The sequence below is a fragment of the Danio rerio genome, chromosome 20 (assembly GCF_052040795.2).
Source record: "Danio rerio strain M-AB ecotype USA chromosome 20, GRCz13ab, whole genome shotgun sequence".
NCBI lineage: Eukaryota > Metazoa > Chordata > Actinopteri > Cypriniformes > Danionidae > Danio > Danio rerio.
Window position 1 is genome coordinate 5,342,782 of NC_141040.1, and position 19,879 is coordinate 5,362,660.

Consider the following 19,879-nt stretch of genomic DNA (forward strand, 5'->3'; position numbering starts at 1 on the left):
ACTTTCATGTTTTACCCTGCTGCGAATTCCTCTACTCACAAGAAAAATCCCCTTCGCTCTTGCCTGAGTATATGGGGTAGAGAACCGTTTGTGACAGACGAGAGGTTAGATGAGATGAATGAAGGGAATGTGCTTATCGGAATCCTGGAGGGTATTCGCTTCATTCCAGAAATGCATCTATAGCTTAATCTGCGCAGATCTTTGTCTGGTCTGTAAGCTACTTGACTAAAGCTGTTTAAAAAGCCTTTGATTGTGTGATTGCAGTTTTTTTTTGTGTGTTGTTGCACACATTAGGAATTTCATGCGGTTCATGATTCAAAGTAGTTGACAAAACGTTATTATTATAGGTGGACATAGATTAATTTTATTAATTAATCTAGATTAATATGGTTCATTTGAATTCTGCTGAAGGCATTCAGAATATGTGTGCCACGCAAATAATAAGTCTTTGTCTTTGATGACAGTAAATAATATTTGACTAGATATTTTTCAAGACACTTCTATACAGCTTAAAGTGACATTAAAAGGCTTAACTAGGTTAATTAGGCAGGTTAGGGTAATTAGGCAAGTTATTTGCATGTAAGTATGAATATATATATATATATATATATATATATATATATATATATATATATATATATATAGTTATACAACAGTTCTGTCTGGTTCTCGAACCTGATTGGCTGATAGCCATGATATATTTAAGTAATATCAGCACCCGTACAGCCTCTTTACCCTTTGTGTATTACTCCGCCCACATACAACCAGCAAAAAGCAGACACTACAGATCTAAAGTTTAAAAGATGCTTGCTCAGCTGTTTAACTGTCAGCTTATGATTCAAATCCAACGCGGAAGAAAGTAGTTCCTCATACAAAAGGGTTTTTGAGACTCTCCATGTTTGATTTTGTATTTATATACACAATTATGCCGTCAAACTGTTGCATAAACGGAATATCACACTCGTAGCAGTGCGATATGGCTCTATATCGGCACTTGTGGCGGCACTAAGGCAACGCACGCCTCCCACCAGTGCCGATATACAGCCATATCGCACTGCTACTCGTGTGATATTGCTCATATATAGGTGACGCAGTGGCGCAGTAGGTAGTGCTGTCGCCTCACAGCAAGAAGGTCGCTGGGTTGCTGGTTCGAGCTTCGGCTCAGTTGCCGTTTCTGTGTGGAGTTTGCATGTTCTCCCTGTGTTCGCGTGGGTTTCCTCCGGGTGCTCTGGTTTCCCCCACAGTCCAAAGACATGTGGTACAGTGAATTGGGTAGGCTAAATTATCCGCTGTGTAAAAACATGCTGGATAAGTTGGCGGTTCATTCCGCTGTGGTGACCCTGGATTAATAAAGGGACTAAGCCGGAAAGAAAATGAATGAATGAATATATATATATATATATATATATATATATATATATATATATATATATATATATATATATATATATATATATATATATATATATATATATATATACATATATACACATATTTATTCTTTTTTTGATCATTGTTATTATTTGTTTGTCTTGTTCTTACTGATTATATGTTCCTACAAAAAAGTCAATAAAAACTAAGTATAGAAAAAAGAAAAACTGGTAAAAAAAATTTCATTTGATTCTGTTAACATCGCAGCAATATTTTACATTTAACATTAGAAATGTGTTAAAAACTGCATTCGCATCATGTGTTGTGTGAAATAAAATAAATTGATAAAATATTCCAAAAATTGTCAGAGTTTGACCCTTATCATAAAAATATCAGTACATTTTCTTTTTTAAATAGTGGTCTCACCTCATTGTATGTGGTCTCACCTGCACTGTATGCGTGTATGTAAGTGGAATATCTCTTTACAGTGAAATGAAGAGGACAGAAATCATGATAACAATATTAATAGTTTTCTGCAAAGTCACTAGAGGATGCGTTCATTCATCCGCTTTTTATTGACTGGTTCATAAAGGTTCACATCTCTTTAAATGTGGGATGATCCTGGAATGCAGATGCTTGGATAAAACAAGGCTTTAATGCATAGAGATCTCTTCAGTCATAACTTACCTAAAAAGCGGATGTGAAAGCTAGCTTAAGGATTTAATCATTCAGAGATGCTGTTCTTTTATGAATCCTGGACTTTGAAATATCCACATGGATTCAGATAAGCTCTTCATGACTGCTGGAGACCAAAACCTTTCCAAAGAATTGCAAGGCAAATTAAAAAAGATTGATAACAAGGAACTTTCCCAGGATTTTCCAAATTGCTAACAGTTTTTTCTCTCCCAGCTCAAAACATTTAGGGCTTTATTTTACCAATTGTGCAAAGTTAATGCATTAAGGGCATGTCTGAATCCACTTTTGCAATTTTAAGGATAAAAAAATATGGTCTGTGCCTGGTGCATGGTCTAACATAGTTGTGCTTATTCTCTAATGAGTTATGGGTGTGTTTTGAGCATAATGTGCATTGAACCAATCAGTCTCTTTTATACCCTTTAAGGGTCAGTTCCACCATGGCATGGAGCATTTGCTATTTACCGGGAGTACTTTGTAAGTGGAAAAACTGATTGCTTTACTAGTAAGAAAACAGTTAAACAGACTATATACATTACGAGGATAAAGAATGAGCCTCTTGGTCTCCTTACTTTTTCTTTACTTTCGTGAATAAGGAAAAGGTGTTGTGCAAACTGCACTAAAGACATCCATCAGCCTAAAATTTTAATTTTGTTTGTTAAGTGCAAAGATTTGTTTCAAAACTATTTCTAAATGCAGTTGTAATTTCCAGCAAATTATTAAATAAACAATAATAATGAAGTGTGGATATCTGAAGAGTGTGTTATATCCAAACACACGTCATATTCATATGCCCCATATGGTGATGCAGACGTCTCCAAAGCCAACAAATATACAAATCTACTTTTTTTTTATTAAAACAAATAAAAAATATGCATATAATAATAGTTACAAGAATAAAGGTAGCATTTTTTATATTTATGTAGAAACTAATATTTGGTAATAATGGTAATAATGGTTTTCATATAAAAAAAAATATTGCTGAACATTGTGTGTGTATTAAGCAATGTTTAAGCGTTTGGACCGGCATACTGTGTGCGCATAAGTAATGCACTCTGCGCTGGACTTTAGACCAGCTTTTATTGGTCAATGGCGCAGTCTATTTCATTTCATAATAGAAACGCGCCAACAATGCACCTTAACACACCTCCTTTTTTTAGACCAGCACACCCATGAGTTCACAAAGTGGTGCAAATAGATTTGCTATTTAAACAATGTGGCACAAAAAGTGAAAATTACTGTTGCGCTGGTCTGAAAATAGCAACAATTGCACTAAAAATCTTGCGCCTTATTGCGCCAGGTGTATGATAGGGCCCATACAGACAAATCCCAATTCCCTATACCCTTGAAACACCTATAAATACTTTAAAAAAAGTTGACTCAACTCACAATTATAAGACAACTTGGTGCAGAGCTTTTCTGAATTGACTTAAATCGAGTCAAGTACAATACTTATGTTAAAAGTTGGGTCGACAAAAAATGCTGTGTAGCAAGTTACCTTACAATTTTAAGTTGAGTCAACTTTTCTTTTTTACAGTCTAGATAAAATACAAAGATCATGTTTTGGGATCCTTAGATATGACGATCCATTTTTTGTGTAAATAATATTTGCTTTTTCATTCACAATAAATTCAAAAGTATTCCTCAGTGATGGGTTGATGGCTGCGTAAAACATATGCTGGATAAGTTGGCGGTTCATTCCACTGTAGCGACCCCAGATTAATAAAGGGACCAAGCCGAAAAGAAAACGAACGAATGAATGATTTCAAAAGTATTGTGCTTCTCCACAGTCTAATGCCCCAATTCACACAGGGCTTCAGCATCATCGCTTGACTGAAGGCGTGTCTGAAGTTGGGGCTAACGCAATCGTCATAGCAGCGTCAGCCAATGAAATTCAGTCAGCAATCGCTTCCGTCAGTGCTTGAAAAGTTGAGCTAGTCCCAACTTCTGCAGGGAGCAACGCCTCTGAAGCGGTGCCGACGGATTCACAATGCAGTTCGGCAACGCCTGACGTCACCCATTCAAAGTGAATGGGAAGCGTTGATGCTGAAGCCCCGTGTGAATGGGGCGTTAGTCACTCTGTGATCTGTATCCTGTTTTTGATAGCTGACAGTAGCTGATGTCTTAATATCAAAAAATGTTTGTCCATAAGTCCATAAGGCCCATCCTTATACTGTACTGTACTGTACAGAACTATACCACTCATTATAATGAGGCATATTTTGATACCATTCACAGCTTCTGACAGTGGACATAACTGTAAACCATACCATACTGTACTGAACTGCACCACTCAGCGTAAACAAGCTTACTGGAGGTGATTCAATAATGAAGACTCAAGACAATAACACAGATGTCAAGCAAAAGCCAAAGCCAAGTCATCAGAATCGCATTTCGGGGACAAAATGTCAAAGGTGAAAGACAGAAAGGCACTCTGTGAATTTGTTTAGAGAATACGCTATTCCCTTCGCAGATTGCAGAAATGGCTGACGCTCACAGGACCCGCTCTCTCCGAAGTGGCCTCTTGATGACATTGGGGACACTTTTGTTAACTTTTGCCTGACACAGTGTGAAGGTCACAGTGTGCGCGTCAACAAAATCGAACTGCTGAATGTGTGCTTTGGGGCAGCTAGTGCTCTGCAAAAGTGCCACCTGGTCGCTTCATTAACAACTTCATTACATTGCATTTCATCAGGCAGCAATAAATAAACATAATCAATGCATTACCACCTTGACAAAGCCTAGATTAATGTTACAAGCATGAATACCCTGCTGAAAAATCCAGCTTAAACCAGCCTAGGCTGGTTGGCTGGTTTTAGCTGGTTGACTGGTTTCCAGTCATTTCCAGCCTGGTCTTAAGCCTGGTTTATACTCGACGCGTCCGCTTGAGTGCGCACGGCGAATGTGACATCATCGCGGAGTTTGCAGAGGTTCGCTTTGGGTGCGCGCGGCATGATTTCGACTGGCGGTGCGTCGGGCATTTTTTTGAGACTCGAGCGAACTGATTTGAGTGGAAAATGATACACTTTGAAGAGATTTTGTCTGAAACAGTACGACTGTACACACATCTAATGACCCTTGATCAGAGAGATAACCTAATGATCAATAATTCTCGGCTAGAAATAGCAACAGCCGTGGGAAAGGAGAACGTTTTTGTTAAGAGGTTTGGAAAAACCTGAAGAATAAATTTATTAAAACCAAAAGAGGCCATGGCAAAAGTCGAGACCAGGTACACAATCACAGATTATGTTTTTCCACCATTTATAGGTTTTATACTGATGTATTTTGTTTAATTTTAAATTTAAAACAGTTTAATAGTTACAAAACTGATAAAGTCACAGAAGTATTTCTTTGATAACTGGGAAGGAATATTTAAACCTATCGGTTTACAATATACTGATGCCCTGTTTCTCTTGGCTTTATTGGTGATAATGATCTGAATGTTGGACCATCATTGCCTTTTTAGCATAGGAAAAGGACAGAAACTAGCCAGACAATAATGTGTGAATTGTGGAGCGGGCTAAATCTAAAAAAAATCTATACTTTTTAGTAAGTGTGCTTTTTTTTGCAATAATAAAACATATATTTGTAGTGTAACTTATGTTCTGTTGTCATTAATTACAAATACAGAACATGTTTTTCCACCGGTAACACTGATTTATATATTTGTGGAGGGGGCTAAATCTGAAAAAAGAATCTTTTTCTAAAAAAATCTTTTCTGTTTTTGCTTCTATTCTTGCATGATAAAAATATATTTGAAAAGCAACTCATGTTCTCTTGTGATTAATATTATAATAAACTTTAAATGGTAAAACAGGCCGAGATATGAACAAAAGCAAGTGATTTGATAAAAAAAAAAAAAATCTTGAATTGTTATAAAAAATACTTAGAATCATTAAAATAATGTATAAAAACAATACAAAATCAATAGTTTAAAAATATTGAACTATATTATGATATGACGTAGTTCCGGAAACTTTCTACTTCTCTGTTTATTTGTCTGACTTTATGGTGGGTTTCTTTTGACCGCCCCCTGTCGTATTAAAGAATATCACAACGGCGAGGTGCGCGCGGTGCGCGCGCAATCAGCGGAGGTGCGCGATGAGGCGCCAGGCGCGAGTATAATTCCAGTTTTAGCTGGTCAAGTTGGCAAATGACCAGCTAAATCCAGCTAAAACCAGCTTGATCAGCCTGGTGTAAGCTTAACATAGCTGGTTTTGGCTGGACTCTCAGCCTGGCTAGGCTGGTCAAGCTGGTTTTTAGCTGGTCATTTTCCAGCCTGATGAGCTAAAACCAGGCTGGAAATGGCTGAAAACCGGCCTGGAAATTACCAAAACCCCTCTAAAACCAGGCTGGTCGACCAGCTAAAACTAGTCAACCAGCCTAGGCTGGTTTAAGCTGGATTTTTCTGCAGGGTATGCAAAATAGGAACTCTTAATTTTCCTCTTATACAATGAAACTACAGGGCAGGCTTTAAATAGGAAGATTATCGAAGCTTTTTGGTCATTTTTGAGCAAGATGCTAATGGTCTTGTGCTAAGCTAATGCTAAAAGTGCTCCCGCCAGACCTATATAGATTGGCTGAATGGATTTTAACAACTGTTTAACTACAGAGGAGTTGTAAAATGAGCCCCTTTTCTAAAAAAAAAAAAAAATTTTAAAAAAGACAAGTGTTATTTTGGGGTTTCCGCCTGAGTTTGCCTACCCAAATTCAAAAGCTTCAAAAAACAAAAATGTTTTTCTATTGCAACCAATGAGAGAACAGAACGACTTATGGGGTTATTGAGCCAGTACAGACCCTTAAAATTGAAAGAATGCAGAGGTAAATGACGTCACGGACCCGGCACCCGGGTATGCAGAGTAAAACATGGCTGATATTTACTGAAATGCAAATAATAATACTATTTTATTGACATTAAAATGATTTAAACTTTGTTCTATTGTCTTTATTTGATCATACTGCAAGTTTAACTTTGGTTGCATCGTTTTATTTTCTACGTTTTTTTTTTTTGTTGTTGTTTAATAATACAGATCCAAGTCATTACATGAAGGTTTTATCAGAGCCACACATTTCCTTCCAGATAAACTCTTTATGGCTTTGATCTTAAAGAGGTCTGTGGCTATGCCAGTTTGTCCGATCAATGAAATACATTTCATCACGCCTAGGCCCCTAGGGTCAGTGTGTGTGGCCTGGATTCAATGTGTGGTGCAGTATCATTTAATAAGACAGTCGGGTCGAGCACATTGATGTTTGGATCATTCCACAGGGATTCTCCAAACACGCTAACAGCCGTAGGAAGGTGATAAATGACTGAAGTGTTACCCGAGGAGGTATTTGCTGGAGAAATTGGCTAGCGTGAGGCATATAGAGAGTGGATGTGTTGGAGAGTGTGTGCATATGAGGTCCCCTGCCCTCTTTTCTCCTCAAGGGGTCTCATCAATCAATCGAGCCGTTGGCCAACCCAATGCACAGATGGTGCTGCGGTAATCATCAGAGACAGGTTCATATTTCATTGCAACGTTCGGTCCTGAGCTGTGTTTCACAACCGCTCACAGGTTTCAAGAGTTGAAGCTTTTACACACGCGGGAAGTTGCGCTGCATTGCTAGCATACTTGTTTTTGTGGGCTGCATGTTTTAAATGATTGTGCTTCAGATTTCGAAAGTAAAATGAACAGCTGGTGTATCAAGTTCTCTGTTTATCTTTGTGCGTGTAAACCAATTAAAGGTGGTTTAAATCGAAAATGGTTTCGAGACAATTTGACATTTTGCTAAATAAAGATCGCAAGTAACAAAAGAATGAATGAATGAGCATTCTGGGTTCGTCTGTAAAGCTAACATCTTAATATTCCATCAGTCAGAATCAGGAATCTTTATTGTCATTGTACAAAATACAACGAAATTTACATTTGCCCTTCCCGTCAGTGCAGTCCTATTTACCTAGAACAACAACAACAATAACAAGAGATAAAAAGATAAAATGGCAACAATAGTTAATCATTAAAGGAGTAACAATACAATACTAAAAGTGTGTATCATGTGCGTATAAAGTGGAAAATGCATTTCCTAGCAGCATTTTAATTTAAAAGTGAATAAAATGTGGGCCAGAAAGGCATACAATTTAACCCTTAAAGACCGAGACAGCCGCCCGCGGCTAAAAATAAGTATTGCTCTTAAATGTTTAATAACTTTTGATCCGCTGATCCGATTCATACAATTCAAAGATTGGCATAAAGAAGAGAATCTCTGCTTTCCAGTGCTGTATCACATAACGCGGACTTTTAGAGGCTCCGGAATCAGTGCGGTTACGTCATCAAAATTTGACAACGCTGATTTGACAAAGAAACGCTCGTCACTGTGTCTCCGGACAAATCAGACATGATACATTGATGCATTGTCCCTCCTCCATGCCCAGATTGGTTCAAACTCGCTATATCACAACCAATAAGCATAGGTTTCGCTTTTGTTTGTGGATCAACAAGCTTTTTGAACAACACGGAATGAGAGATAGGCATACATTTATGCGCGGCTAAATAAAACGCAAAAAAAAATGTTTTGCATGAAATAATTTTCATACTAAGTACTTTTGCATGCACAGCAGCACAGAAACATGACAAAACAGTGACACAGCAAAGACGAACTGCTGCTCTTGCTGTTTTCAAAAGACGCAAATGAAGGTGCAGTTGTTTGTCTGCATTGCAGACAACCATATCCAAATCCATATTCACAGACAACCATATCCATGCTGGCACATAAAACCTAAGGATGTTCCATATTGAATCTAGTTTAGTTATGTAACTATTTATGGTATAGTAAATATTTATATCTATTTTTTTACTGAGGATTTGCACCATGTTTATTTGGACTTTGACACATTATTTATTATTTTCTTATTTTTTTTATTTGTTCATTGTAAGTGGTGTTGTTTATAGTAACTGAAAATATATTATTTGGAAAAAGTTAAATTTGCTTCACTGTTCTATTATTTTGTAACATTTTTTTTCTGTTTAGTTCATTCCCAGAACTTTTGGGCAAATACATTGTCAGTAAATAAATGCATTTTTTCCCCCCATAGAAAAACGCCTTGGAATAACATTGAAATAAATTGCTATAACTTGCTCAGGGAATTGTGGATGTAGACAAAATTTATTTTGGAAGTATAAAACATCATAGCATGTATTTCTAAAGAAAGAAAAACAAACTTCATAAGGTTTTGTTTGAAATAACTGGAAAATGCCACTTTTTTTAAAAATCGTTTCTGGAAAATTCTGGAATATTTTCTGTCTTTTCTTATGTTTTTTGACCAAAAAGTATTTTAGACTGGACCTTTAAATGATACAGATTGAAACTTCAGGTTCTCCTGTTTAAAATGATATATGACACTTGAGGCTGACTGCTAAAATAAAAATAAAACTGCTTTTAAAAAAAATAATAATATAGGCCCATTAGGTGCCCACAAAATACCTCTAGGTCTTTAAGGGTTAATGTCCAAGTGTATAAAGTGCCAAGTGCATTTCCAAGTAATTTCGGGTGTTTCATTTTTAATTTGTCGACTTTAAGTGAAGTTTTTAAACTAATTTCGAGAGGAGCACGTGATATAATTGACTGCAGCTGGCCACCTATCTACACTCATTAGTTAGCCAATCAGATCTATCCTAACCCACTATAAGTAGCCTAGCTAGATATTACTCCCTTATCTTCGTTTTCCGAAGAAACCCCCCATCCACCCCCTTTCTCCTCCTTTCCTCCTTTAAAAAGGGGAGCTCTCGAGAATCACCTGATCTTGTACTGCCCTCACATGCTCTATGGACCTGGCGGGAGCTCAACTATCTTCGAGCTCAGGGTTCTCTCCCGGGACAGCATGCCAAGACTGCTAACAGTTGTCAAGCAATATCTAAGTGCAAACTCTTGAACTGCAGTTTGGCACTTTCACTTTCATTTGGGAACATTTCGTGCATGCCCCCTGTGACAAATGAGATATTGGATGCGAGTATGAACTGCTTGAAGAGTGTAGTTTTAATGGAGTTGAATACTGCATGCCAAATGGGAGAAAAAAAAAACCCTCCGCATTTTGCGGTGTGTGTCTGTGGTCCTTCACCGACTTGGTAGGAGCACAGAATAGTGTCAAACAGTGTGTGTATAGATTTTCCAGTCGCAAAACACGGTGGAAAGTCCTGCATGACGGTAATAATTTGATTGCAGGGTTTATGTCTATAATGAATGCGACTAAAATAGGCAAACTCCACTTGTCTTAATCAGATTTCTGTTAAGTTCGATTTTGAGCTTAATCGGAATAAATTAATTAAAAATCGCTGTTTACATGGAAGACTCTCAATCAGAGTATTGTCTTAATTGTATTAAAATTGGATTATTGGTGTCCATGTAAACCAGGGGTCTCAAACTCGCGGCCCGCGGGCCATTTGCGGCCCTCAGTGCAATATTTTGTGGCCCGCGCCGACCACTGTACACTGACAGAATCAGCGGAGCGGGGAGAGAGAGCGCTCCCCGCTCTGCTGATTCTATCCGTACACAGCACGCTTGTCACTCAATGCGTGTTGTCGCGCGCGTTCTGATCAGCTGTGTTGTCGCGCGCGTACTCAAGAGCAATGTTATCGCGCGCCTACTGAAGGGCGGGACCGAGGGTGTGTCGCGTCGCGGGGGCACTTTTGATCATTTTGGAAGGGCACTTTCTATGCAAGACTAAAAAGGGCATGTGCTTTGCACAGGTTGAGCCCTATGTGTGCACGTGCCTGCCCTGCATCTTATATAGGTATATATATATAGGTAAATACAGACTGGTACAGACTGATGTGACTGGAGTGAGGTGGGGGTGTTTTATTTATACATATATACGCCTTTTTTTTAGGTGAGGGAATGGAAGTTTTGAGTGAGTTCCCCCTCTTTTTTCCCTAGGACTTCAAAAAGTCAAAGTACAGGTCTAGACTTAATGATGATCATCTTCAAGCCATACTGAGGGTCTCAACTGCTTCCGCTCTAAAGCCAAATGTGGTTTAGATTTGTGAGAAGAAGCGCTGTCAAGTCTCTGGCAGCAAGAAGTAGGCAAAAGATGCCATGTTCAGAAGAACTTTTCATAATCTTCACTCAATGTTCTATGAATGATCAGGACACTTCATGTTCAGAAGAAATAATTAAAACTGTTAATAATGACATTTGAGGACTTTTTTTTTGTAAAATCCCTTATGCGGCCCAGCCTCACCCAGCCTCCTGCGGCCCCCAGGTAAATTGAGTTTGAGACCCCTGATGTAAACCTACTCATTCATTCATTAATTTTCGTTTCGGCTTAGTCCCTTTATTAATCTAGGGTCGCCACAGCGAAATGAACCGCCAACTTATCCAGCCAGGGCTCGAAATTGTGACCGTTTTGGTTGCATATAAGCCAAAAATGTAATCTATGCGACCTCCAAATATATTTTGGAGCATTTGTGCGAGTGCATAAAATTGCCTAAAGGATTGCAGCTTTACAGAATTTTATTAGCCTGAATTAGATTGAATTAGATTAAAAAACTATATATTATGTGCTTATTTTTATTATGACTGTACAGTAACTATTACACTTATGATTGTTAAACATGTTGTAATGCTAATTAAAAATATCATTTTCTTCCTCAACAACAATATTGCATATTTTCCTAGTATCGTGCAGCCCTAGAAAACTCTTGTTTAGGTTTCCCAAGGTAATATGTTGTAATACTGGTCTCAAATCAGATTTCAGTCTAAAAGTCTGCGGCTATGTATTTAAGTAGCAAGTAATTACTACAGTACAGTTATCTCCGTTATAGCTTTAGAAACATTGTTAGAGCTGTACAAATGATCAAATTAAAGTTATTAAACCACAAAATCTTATGTAACCAGCAACATGATGTGATTATTCATTCAAATTTTTATTGCCATTCAAATCACATTTTAATGCACCCCTACCAGTTATATGGAATCATATTTGTTGCTGTGAGTTATGATTGATACTTTGGCTTAGGTTTAATCCTAACATGCAATAATTTGATAAGTTATAACATGTTTGATGGGGAATAATGGCACTAATGGCATAGCTTGTTGAGGCAGATTATACAGTTTATCAATCACAGATATTAAAAATGTGTAAAAGAAAAAAAATCGAGCTTTCTGTGGTATGTGCTCTGCTGTCCGCTCATGACAGATGTTTTACTATAGTGTGTCGGTGGGTAGTAAAATCGATGAACCATTAAGTGACCAAGTGAACCTGTAAAACAAGCTCAGGTAGAACTTTACAACTTAATCCTTTGCAAAGCCCGCAAATTGCACCGGAGTGTGGTGAATATTATACCTTATAACATTTAGAATGACTGTGTTTTAATCATTCTATTATGATGTATTCAGTAAAAGCGAAACATAATGCCACAATGTTGCACAATGCCAGTTTTTAAAATATGTGGCTAAGAAATAGCTATTAACTTGTTTTTTTTTTTTTTTTTTTTTTGTGGGACGAGTGAAAATTTTGGCAGCGCAAGTAAAAATTTGAACCACTTAAATATACAACATAAATAGTGCGTCATACGATCGGGTTTATTCTGTTTGTTTTGTTTATATTCATACTCAAAGCAAAGCATTCTTATGAACAAATAATAAGAAGCAAAGTATTTATAAAGAATATACTGACATGTCTAGGAATGGATCAAATCCTCCACAAAAGTCAGCTTTGTCTTTACAGGAAATACAATCTGGAACTAGGGCTGTGCAATTAATCGAAAATCCGATTTCGATTTCGATTTTGGCTTTTAACGATTATGAAAAACCATTAATCGAGATAAACGATTATTCCATCACGTACCGCCCCCTTTCCAGTTGTACACTTGTGAAAACTCTTTAGGTGCGTTCGACATGAAGCTCAGCTGCAGCCGGTGATCAACGAGATTAGCCGAGCGCAGGCGGGGGCGGAGTTGAAAACGGAGCCGTCAAGACGGACAGCTGGACACTTCGGGACTCAAAGTTGCTGCAGTCATGATGACCGATCACATGGCGTCATCATATATTTTTTGTTATTTTTATTTATAACAACAATAAAACATTTACAAATAAAACAGAATACAGTCTCTACAAACTGTAGTTCCTTTTTAAACAATAAGGGAGAATTATGAATAAAATATATAACAAATGCATGAGAGAAATAAGAGGAAATGAGAGGTTAATATAAACATAAAAACGAACCGGTCTATTAAATACAAAGCAATCAGCATAAAATCAAGGAGCTAAACACCAATCTTTAGGCCAATACTGTTTGAATATGCTAAAAAAGGGTTTACATATATGTACATTTATAGATATAAACATTACCAATGTAAAAAGCAAAACAAGGTGTTTTGATTAGGTCTTAATAAATGAGATTATTTTGGATAATGAAAGCATTTTCAAAAAAGCATTTTAATCCAAAAAGATTGTGTTGAATAGAACAAAAGGTAAAATAAGTGAGCTATGTAGAAGTTTCCCAGAAAGAGCAGGTAGCCTTTAAACTGCTAGACAGGAAATAAAATATATATTTATATTATAATAATAAAACCATTTTATAATTATTTAATAAAATAGTTCTTTAACTTAAATTGTTAAGAGAGCTTTAAGGTGGCAGGATCAATGAAGATGATTATTTTATTTCAAGTTTGTAAGACTTATTTGAGTTCATATTTAGGTGATTCACTAAAATATACACTAAAATAGTAAAATCACAGTTTAAACACAACAGATTTAATAACTCATTTCTAATAACTGATTTCTTTTATCTTTGCTATGATGACAGCACATTATATTTTACAAGATGTTTTTCAAGTTACTAGTATTCAGCTTACAGTGACATTTAAAGGCTTAATTAGGGTAAATAGACAAGTCATTGTTTAACAGTAGTTTCTTCTGCAGACGATCAAACATATATATTGCTTAAAGGGGCTAATAATGTCGAGCTATTAAAATAAGTTTCAAAATATTCAAACCTGCTTTTATTCTAGCTGAAACAAAACAAATAAGGCTTTCTCCAGAAGAAAAAAATATTATAGGAAATACTGTAAAAAAAAACCTCTGTTAAACATCAACTGTGAAATATTTATATATAAAAATAAATTCACAGAAGGATGAATAATTTTGACTTCAACTGATAATCGTTTTGAATAATCGTGATTACAATTATGACCAAAATAATCGTGATTATGATTTTTCCCATAATCGAGCAGCCCTATCTGGAACAGATGATGAGTTGGAGAATTCTGAACCACAGAATCCACACGAATCATGGATCAACCGTGATCAGTTACACCCCTAATCTTCAGTATAACTTAAGAGTAGTCAACAGTTAAAATGAATCAAACAAGTTTAATATTCAATAGTTTTAAACAACTGAAACTTTGGCCACTTGAAATGTTGACACTAATGTACTGATCAGTGTAAGAAGTGTTGCTCTTTTAAAACTTGCTTTGCCGGTATGTGCAAGAGCTATGAATCACAAGATGGTGTCCTCAAACAAAACGTGCCATCTGTTCTGTCAGAGCATGTAGGACGTTAATTAACCCATGGCTGAATTAAAGGGCTAAACAAATGCAATTGCAGGTTATGGCTCTGTGAGAGTGACAGGTCCTCTTGGTTGTTCGACTCTGGAGTGCATGATACTCAGGCAGAAAATCTGCCAGTCATGAATTTCCACATTCCTCATTAAACAATAGTGAGTCATATCGAGTCAATAGAGTCATAAAAAAGCCGAATAAAGAAACATGAGTGAGACAAGAACTGAAGTATATAACATGCCTGTGAATCTTCTGAGGAAGTCATACCAACCCAGCTGCACATGACTTTGTTACTTCACATTTACAAAAAATAGTTTTAGAAAATGAGTCTGAGTTTTTGAGTTCATATCCGCTTGTTAAGTGTGACATCACGCGAAGTGGCTTCTGGATCCCCATCAAACTGTATTGGGAGACTCATCAAATGGTAATAATAAACATTTACAAAGCGATTTATTACGATCGCAATAATAAATGCATCCATACCTAATAACTGATGGCCAGAAAGTGATTAATTTTTTATAAATTGTTAAAATATTGATGTCTGTGATGCAGCAAGTCCAAAGACTGTTGTGTAGGGATGTGTGGGAATTTTAATGCAGCTTTATATACAATTAGTGGGTCATTCTTATTCCATGCAGCATTTTATAAGTGAAAATACTGAACACGAGTGCAAGGTGAGGCATCAGAGTTTGTTTGAAGTTTTTTTTTTTTCTTAAAGACAAATCTGAGTGTACCTAAAAAAAAAAAGGCTGGAAAATGATCAGCCAAAACCAGCTATGTCCAGCTTAAACCAGCTTGGCTTGGCTGGTCAAGCTGGTTTTAGCTGGTCATCTCCCAGCCTGACCGGACCAGGCTGGAAATGGCCAAAACCCCTCTAAAGCCAGCCTGGTTGTCCAGCTAAAACCAGCCAACCAGCCTAGGCTGGTTTAAGCTGTTTTTTTCAGTAGGGGTGCTTTGTTTGAGGGACCCCCCTGGTTCATCTCAAGGAGTTATCTTATTTAATAGATTCAATTTGAATAACATTACATTTTTAAAGTGAATTGTCTCAATGTTAAGACCCTCCCTGCTGAAAAATCCAGCTTAAACCAGCCTAGGCTGGTTGGCTGGTTTTAGCTGGTCAACCAGGCTGGTTTTAGAGGGGTTTTGGCCACTTCCAGGCTGGTTTCCAGCCATTTCCAGCCTGGTCTTAGCTGATTAGGCTGGGAGATGACCAGCTAAAACCAGCTTGACCAGCCTAGCAGGCTGGGAGCCCAGCCAAAACCAGCTATGTCCAGCTTAAACCAGGCTGGTCAAGCTGGTTTTAGCTGGATTTAGCTGGTAATTTTCCAGCCTGACCAGCTAAGACCAGGCTGGAAATGGCTGGAAACCAGCCTGGAAGTGGCCAAAACCCCTCTAAAACCAGCCTGGTCGACCAGCTAAAACCAACCTAGGCTGGTTTAAGCTGGATTTTTTAGCAGGGTCAGATAACAAATTTCGAAAAAGCTGTATCTTAAACCATCGAGGGAAAGTTTATTCAGTTTTATTAGTTTTATATATACAAATATTGTATAAATCACAATTTTAAAAATGTAAACCCTTAAATGACTGGTTTTGTGGTCCACGGTCACATATCTGATAGAAGTTACTTTGAACAACTCCTGGGTGACACATAAACAGCCTCAGAGATAAAAGACATGCACTAAAAGCCATAGCAATACTGATATCAAAGGTTTTCAAAAATGGCGGCAGCAGAGATATGAATCTACACTCACCATTAAGTCCAGCGGGGATGCTCCTGTGATGATGCGGAGCCGACAGATCATCCATTGATCTTCTCACAGTGCCAATCTTCGCTTCTACAGTCTTGTGGATATGGTTATGATGATGATCTGGACTGCCAGCGCTTCCACCGCTGGATGTGCTGCTCCCATCGCCAACATCTCTTACAGTGCCCGATCCTCCGTTCAGGTTGCTCAGGCTGGACTGGCTGTCAATAGAACTCCTCGATCCAGCTCCATTCCTGTCCTCGTCCAACATGAGAATGATGTCTTTCAGCTCTGCGTTCTCCCGCAGAACGTTTTCCTGGTTGATCTCCAGCTCCTTGAGCTTCTGCTGATAGGTGCTCACCTCCTTCCATACGGAGCTCGCCGTAAACTTCCCAAACCTCTGCCATTCCCGAGACAGCTTCTTACCTTTCTGCCGGTCATCGTCCAGAAAGCAGCAGAGTTCCCTGAGCTCCTGGTTGTCGTCTTGCAGTTTCTGGTTGATCTCCTTGAGATTGCGAATCTCGTGGAGGTGCACCTGCAGACTGCGGTTGACATCCTTCATCATGTTGCTATGCTCCAGCATCAGGCTCATCTTCTCACCATCAACCCTCCTCAGTCTCCTGATCAAGTCTTCTTTGCTCCACCTGACCAGTTCCTCGTCTGGGATCTTACTCAGGTCATCATTAGGACAGTGTTTGGCCATCATGGCTCTCGCTTACAGTCTCAGAGTATTACAATACTCAATGTAAATGTGACAGTGTTGCTCTTCGCACCACGAAAACGCAATAAGACTCGTTATAAAACAAAATACTCATGCGTTAGATTCTATATTTATACGTACAGGAGAAATTTAATAACAAATGTGTTCCCAAACCATTAACGTTACTTTTAATTGTGCCGCACTTACCAACAATTCTGGAACCATCCATGTATTTACATGTCCTAAAATATCCGCGAGATGTGCATCCACAACCATGGTTTAAAATGAAACGATGTTTTTTTCTTTCTCGAGGCAAACAAATAATATTTTAGATCATGTGCGATCTTACAGGTTTCAAGAGCTGCGTTTCAAAATATTCACAACCATAAACACCGCCTTCGTTCAAAAACACACACACTAACATCCGTGTTGTCAGTCATCGAAAGCCCCAAAACGATGTATGGGAGGATTTTTCCTGAGTGTATGCCAGTGTCGGGTTCTGCTCTTTCCTTGGACTGGTGTGTGTGAATTGATCCGAGCGGCTCTGAGCAGGTTCAGAGATGAGAGGCAAAAGGCAGGACCTGCCCTCTTAAAGAGACAGTGTCCTCACTGCCCCGCGCCGGTGTAAAATGAAAAGATTAAATGAAAAGATTATAAAAAAAAATAAAGAATTAAATACACAATAACAATTATTATTATTATTATTATTATTATTATTATTATTATTATTATTATTATTATTATTATTATTATTATTATTCACGCCGGTGTAAAATAAAAAGATTAAATAAAAAGATTATGAATAAAAGATAAATAAAAGATTATATTGTCTTTTTCTAAACAAATACAGAATTAAATAAACAATAACGATTATTATTATTATTATTATTATTATTATTATTATTATTATTATTATTATTATTATTATTATTATTCACGCCGGTGTAAAATAAAAAGATTAAATAAAAAGATTATAAATAAAAGATAAATAAAAGATTATATTGTCTTTTTCTAAAAAAATATAAAGAATTAAATACACAATAACAATTATTATTATTATTATTATTATTATTATTATTATTATTATCATTATTATTCACGCTGGTGTAAAATAAAAACATTAAATAAAAAGATTATGAATAAAAGATAAATAAAACATTATATTGTCTTTTTCTAAACAAATACAGAATTAAATAAACTATAACGATTATTATTATTATTATTACTGTTGTTGTTGTTGATGTTTTTTATTTACTTTTTCCATATGTTGTATTTTTTAGTCAGAATTGTATTTATCTATCAATTTGAATTAAACTGTGATAATAATAATTATTTTGATCATTATTACTGTTTCCATTATTATTACAGGCTGTCTATTTATATTTCCAAACAGAAGGAAAAACAAAAAAACAAAAGTCATTTTTATTCACATTAGCTATTAACTAACATGTTTAGGAGTTTTCATTGTTTTGATCTGGTCACATGCTTCCACTATTTCACAAAACATGTTTTCCTATTTTGCTCTATTTTTATACAAATTGTAAAATATGTTAGGCTAAATATATAGTTCTTTTTTTTTTGCATTTTGCTATGTTTGCAAATCTAGACATCAATAAACGACTTGAGAATATGTGGTTTCAAATTGAAAGTCACACAAATTCAGCGAGACCTTAATATGTTTTTTATTTTGTTTTAATTTTATTGTTAAATCTCAATTGTTAAAAGCTAGAAATGGGAATTCTTTTTTTTTACCATTTGATCTATATATATATATATATATATATATATATATAGATATAGATATAGATAGATAGATAGATAGATAGATAGATAGATAGATAGATAGATAGATAGATAGATAGATAGATAGATAGATAGATAGATGAATTCAGAATTATTAGCCCCCCTGAATTATTAAACCTCGTTTATTTTTCCCCAATTTCTGTTTAACAGAGATTTTCTTAACACAATTCTAAACATAATAGTTTCAATAACTCATTTCTAATAACTGATTTATTTTATCTTTGCTATGATGACAGTAAATAATATTTGACTAGATATTTTTCAAGACACTTCTATACAGCTTAAAGTGACATTTAAAGGCTTAACTAGGTTAATTAGGTTACCCAGGCAGGTTAGGGGAATTAGGCAAGTTATTGAATAATGATGGTTTGTTCTGTAGACTATTGAAAAACAAATAGCTTAAAGTGGCTAATAATTCTATCTTCAAATGTTTGTGTGTGTGCATTTTGTTAATGCATAGCAAGAACAATAGCATACAAAAAAAAAAAATTGAACAGTGCTTACACTTTTTTCACATCAAAGAAACAAATCAATAGAGGATAAAAAAAAACTAAAATCACAGGTGATATTACAAGTATAAATTACAAGAAATTGGCATCGGAAAATGATTCCAAAATTGCATACATCCTTATAGCCTTTTTATTTTTAATGTATTTTAGGGTTTTAATATAACACTTAAGATCAGTTTTAAACAATTACATGTTTGGTTTATCATTAGACCGTTTTTGTTTGTGTATGGTAGGCCACTTCCCATATGTAATCATTAAATTAATTTTAAATTAACAAAATTTGCTCCAAATTTCATTATTATTATTATTATGTCAAAAATATCTTTACAAGAAAACTGATTTTTTAAATGTTGTACGATTAAATATAAGATATTCAACATCAAACCAAAACATTTGGGATTTGTGCCTTAAAAAAAACAGGTGTTTTATCGATTCCTACAAGTACATGCAGATTCCATGTCTCTAAAAAATTGTTTGTGTAAACTTGTTTCTCTGGATAAATGAAATGATTTAGTTTAAATG

General features: G+C 36.2%; 1 protein-coding gene across 5 annotated transcripts in view; it reads right to left on the minus strand.

Moving 5' to 3' along the window:
* Positions 1-17,572, minus strand: part of ccdc85cb (coiled-coil domain containing 85C, b) — a 74,299-nt gene extending 56,727 nt beyond the window's left edge. For 3 of the 5 annotated variants that reach the window (XR_015517565.1, XR_015517566.1, XM_087296602.1), the window contains exon 1: positions 16,352-17,572. Coding sequence is in view for 3 of the 5 variants with exons in the window: in XM_087296602.1 (XP_087152728.1) it covers positions 16,352-17,051 (700 nt within the window). In the remaining 2 variants the exon portion in view is untranslated. 5 annotated transcript variants of the gene reach the window in all.
* Between the last annotated feature and the right edge of the window lie 2,307 nt (positions 17,573-19,879).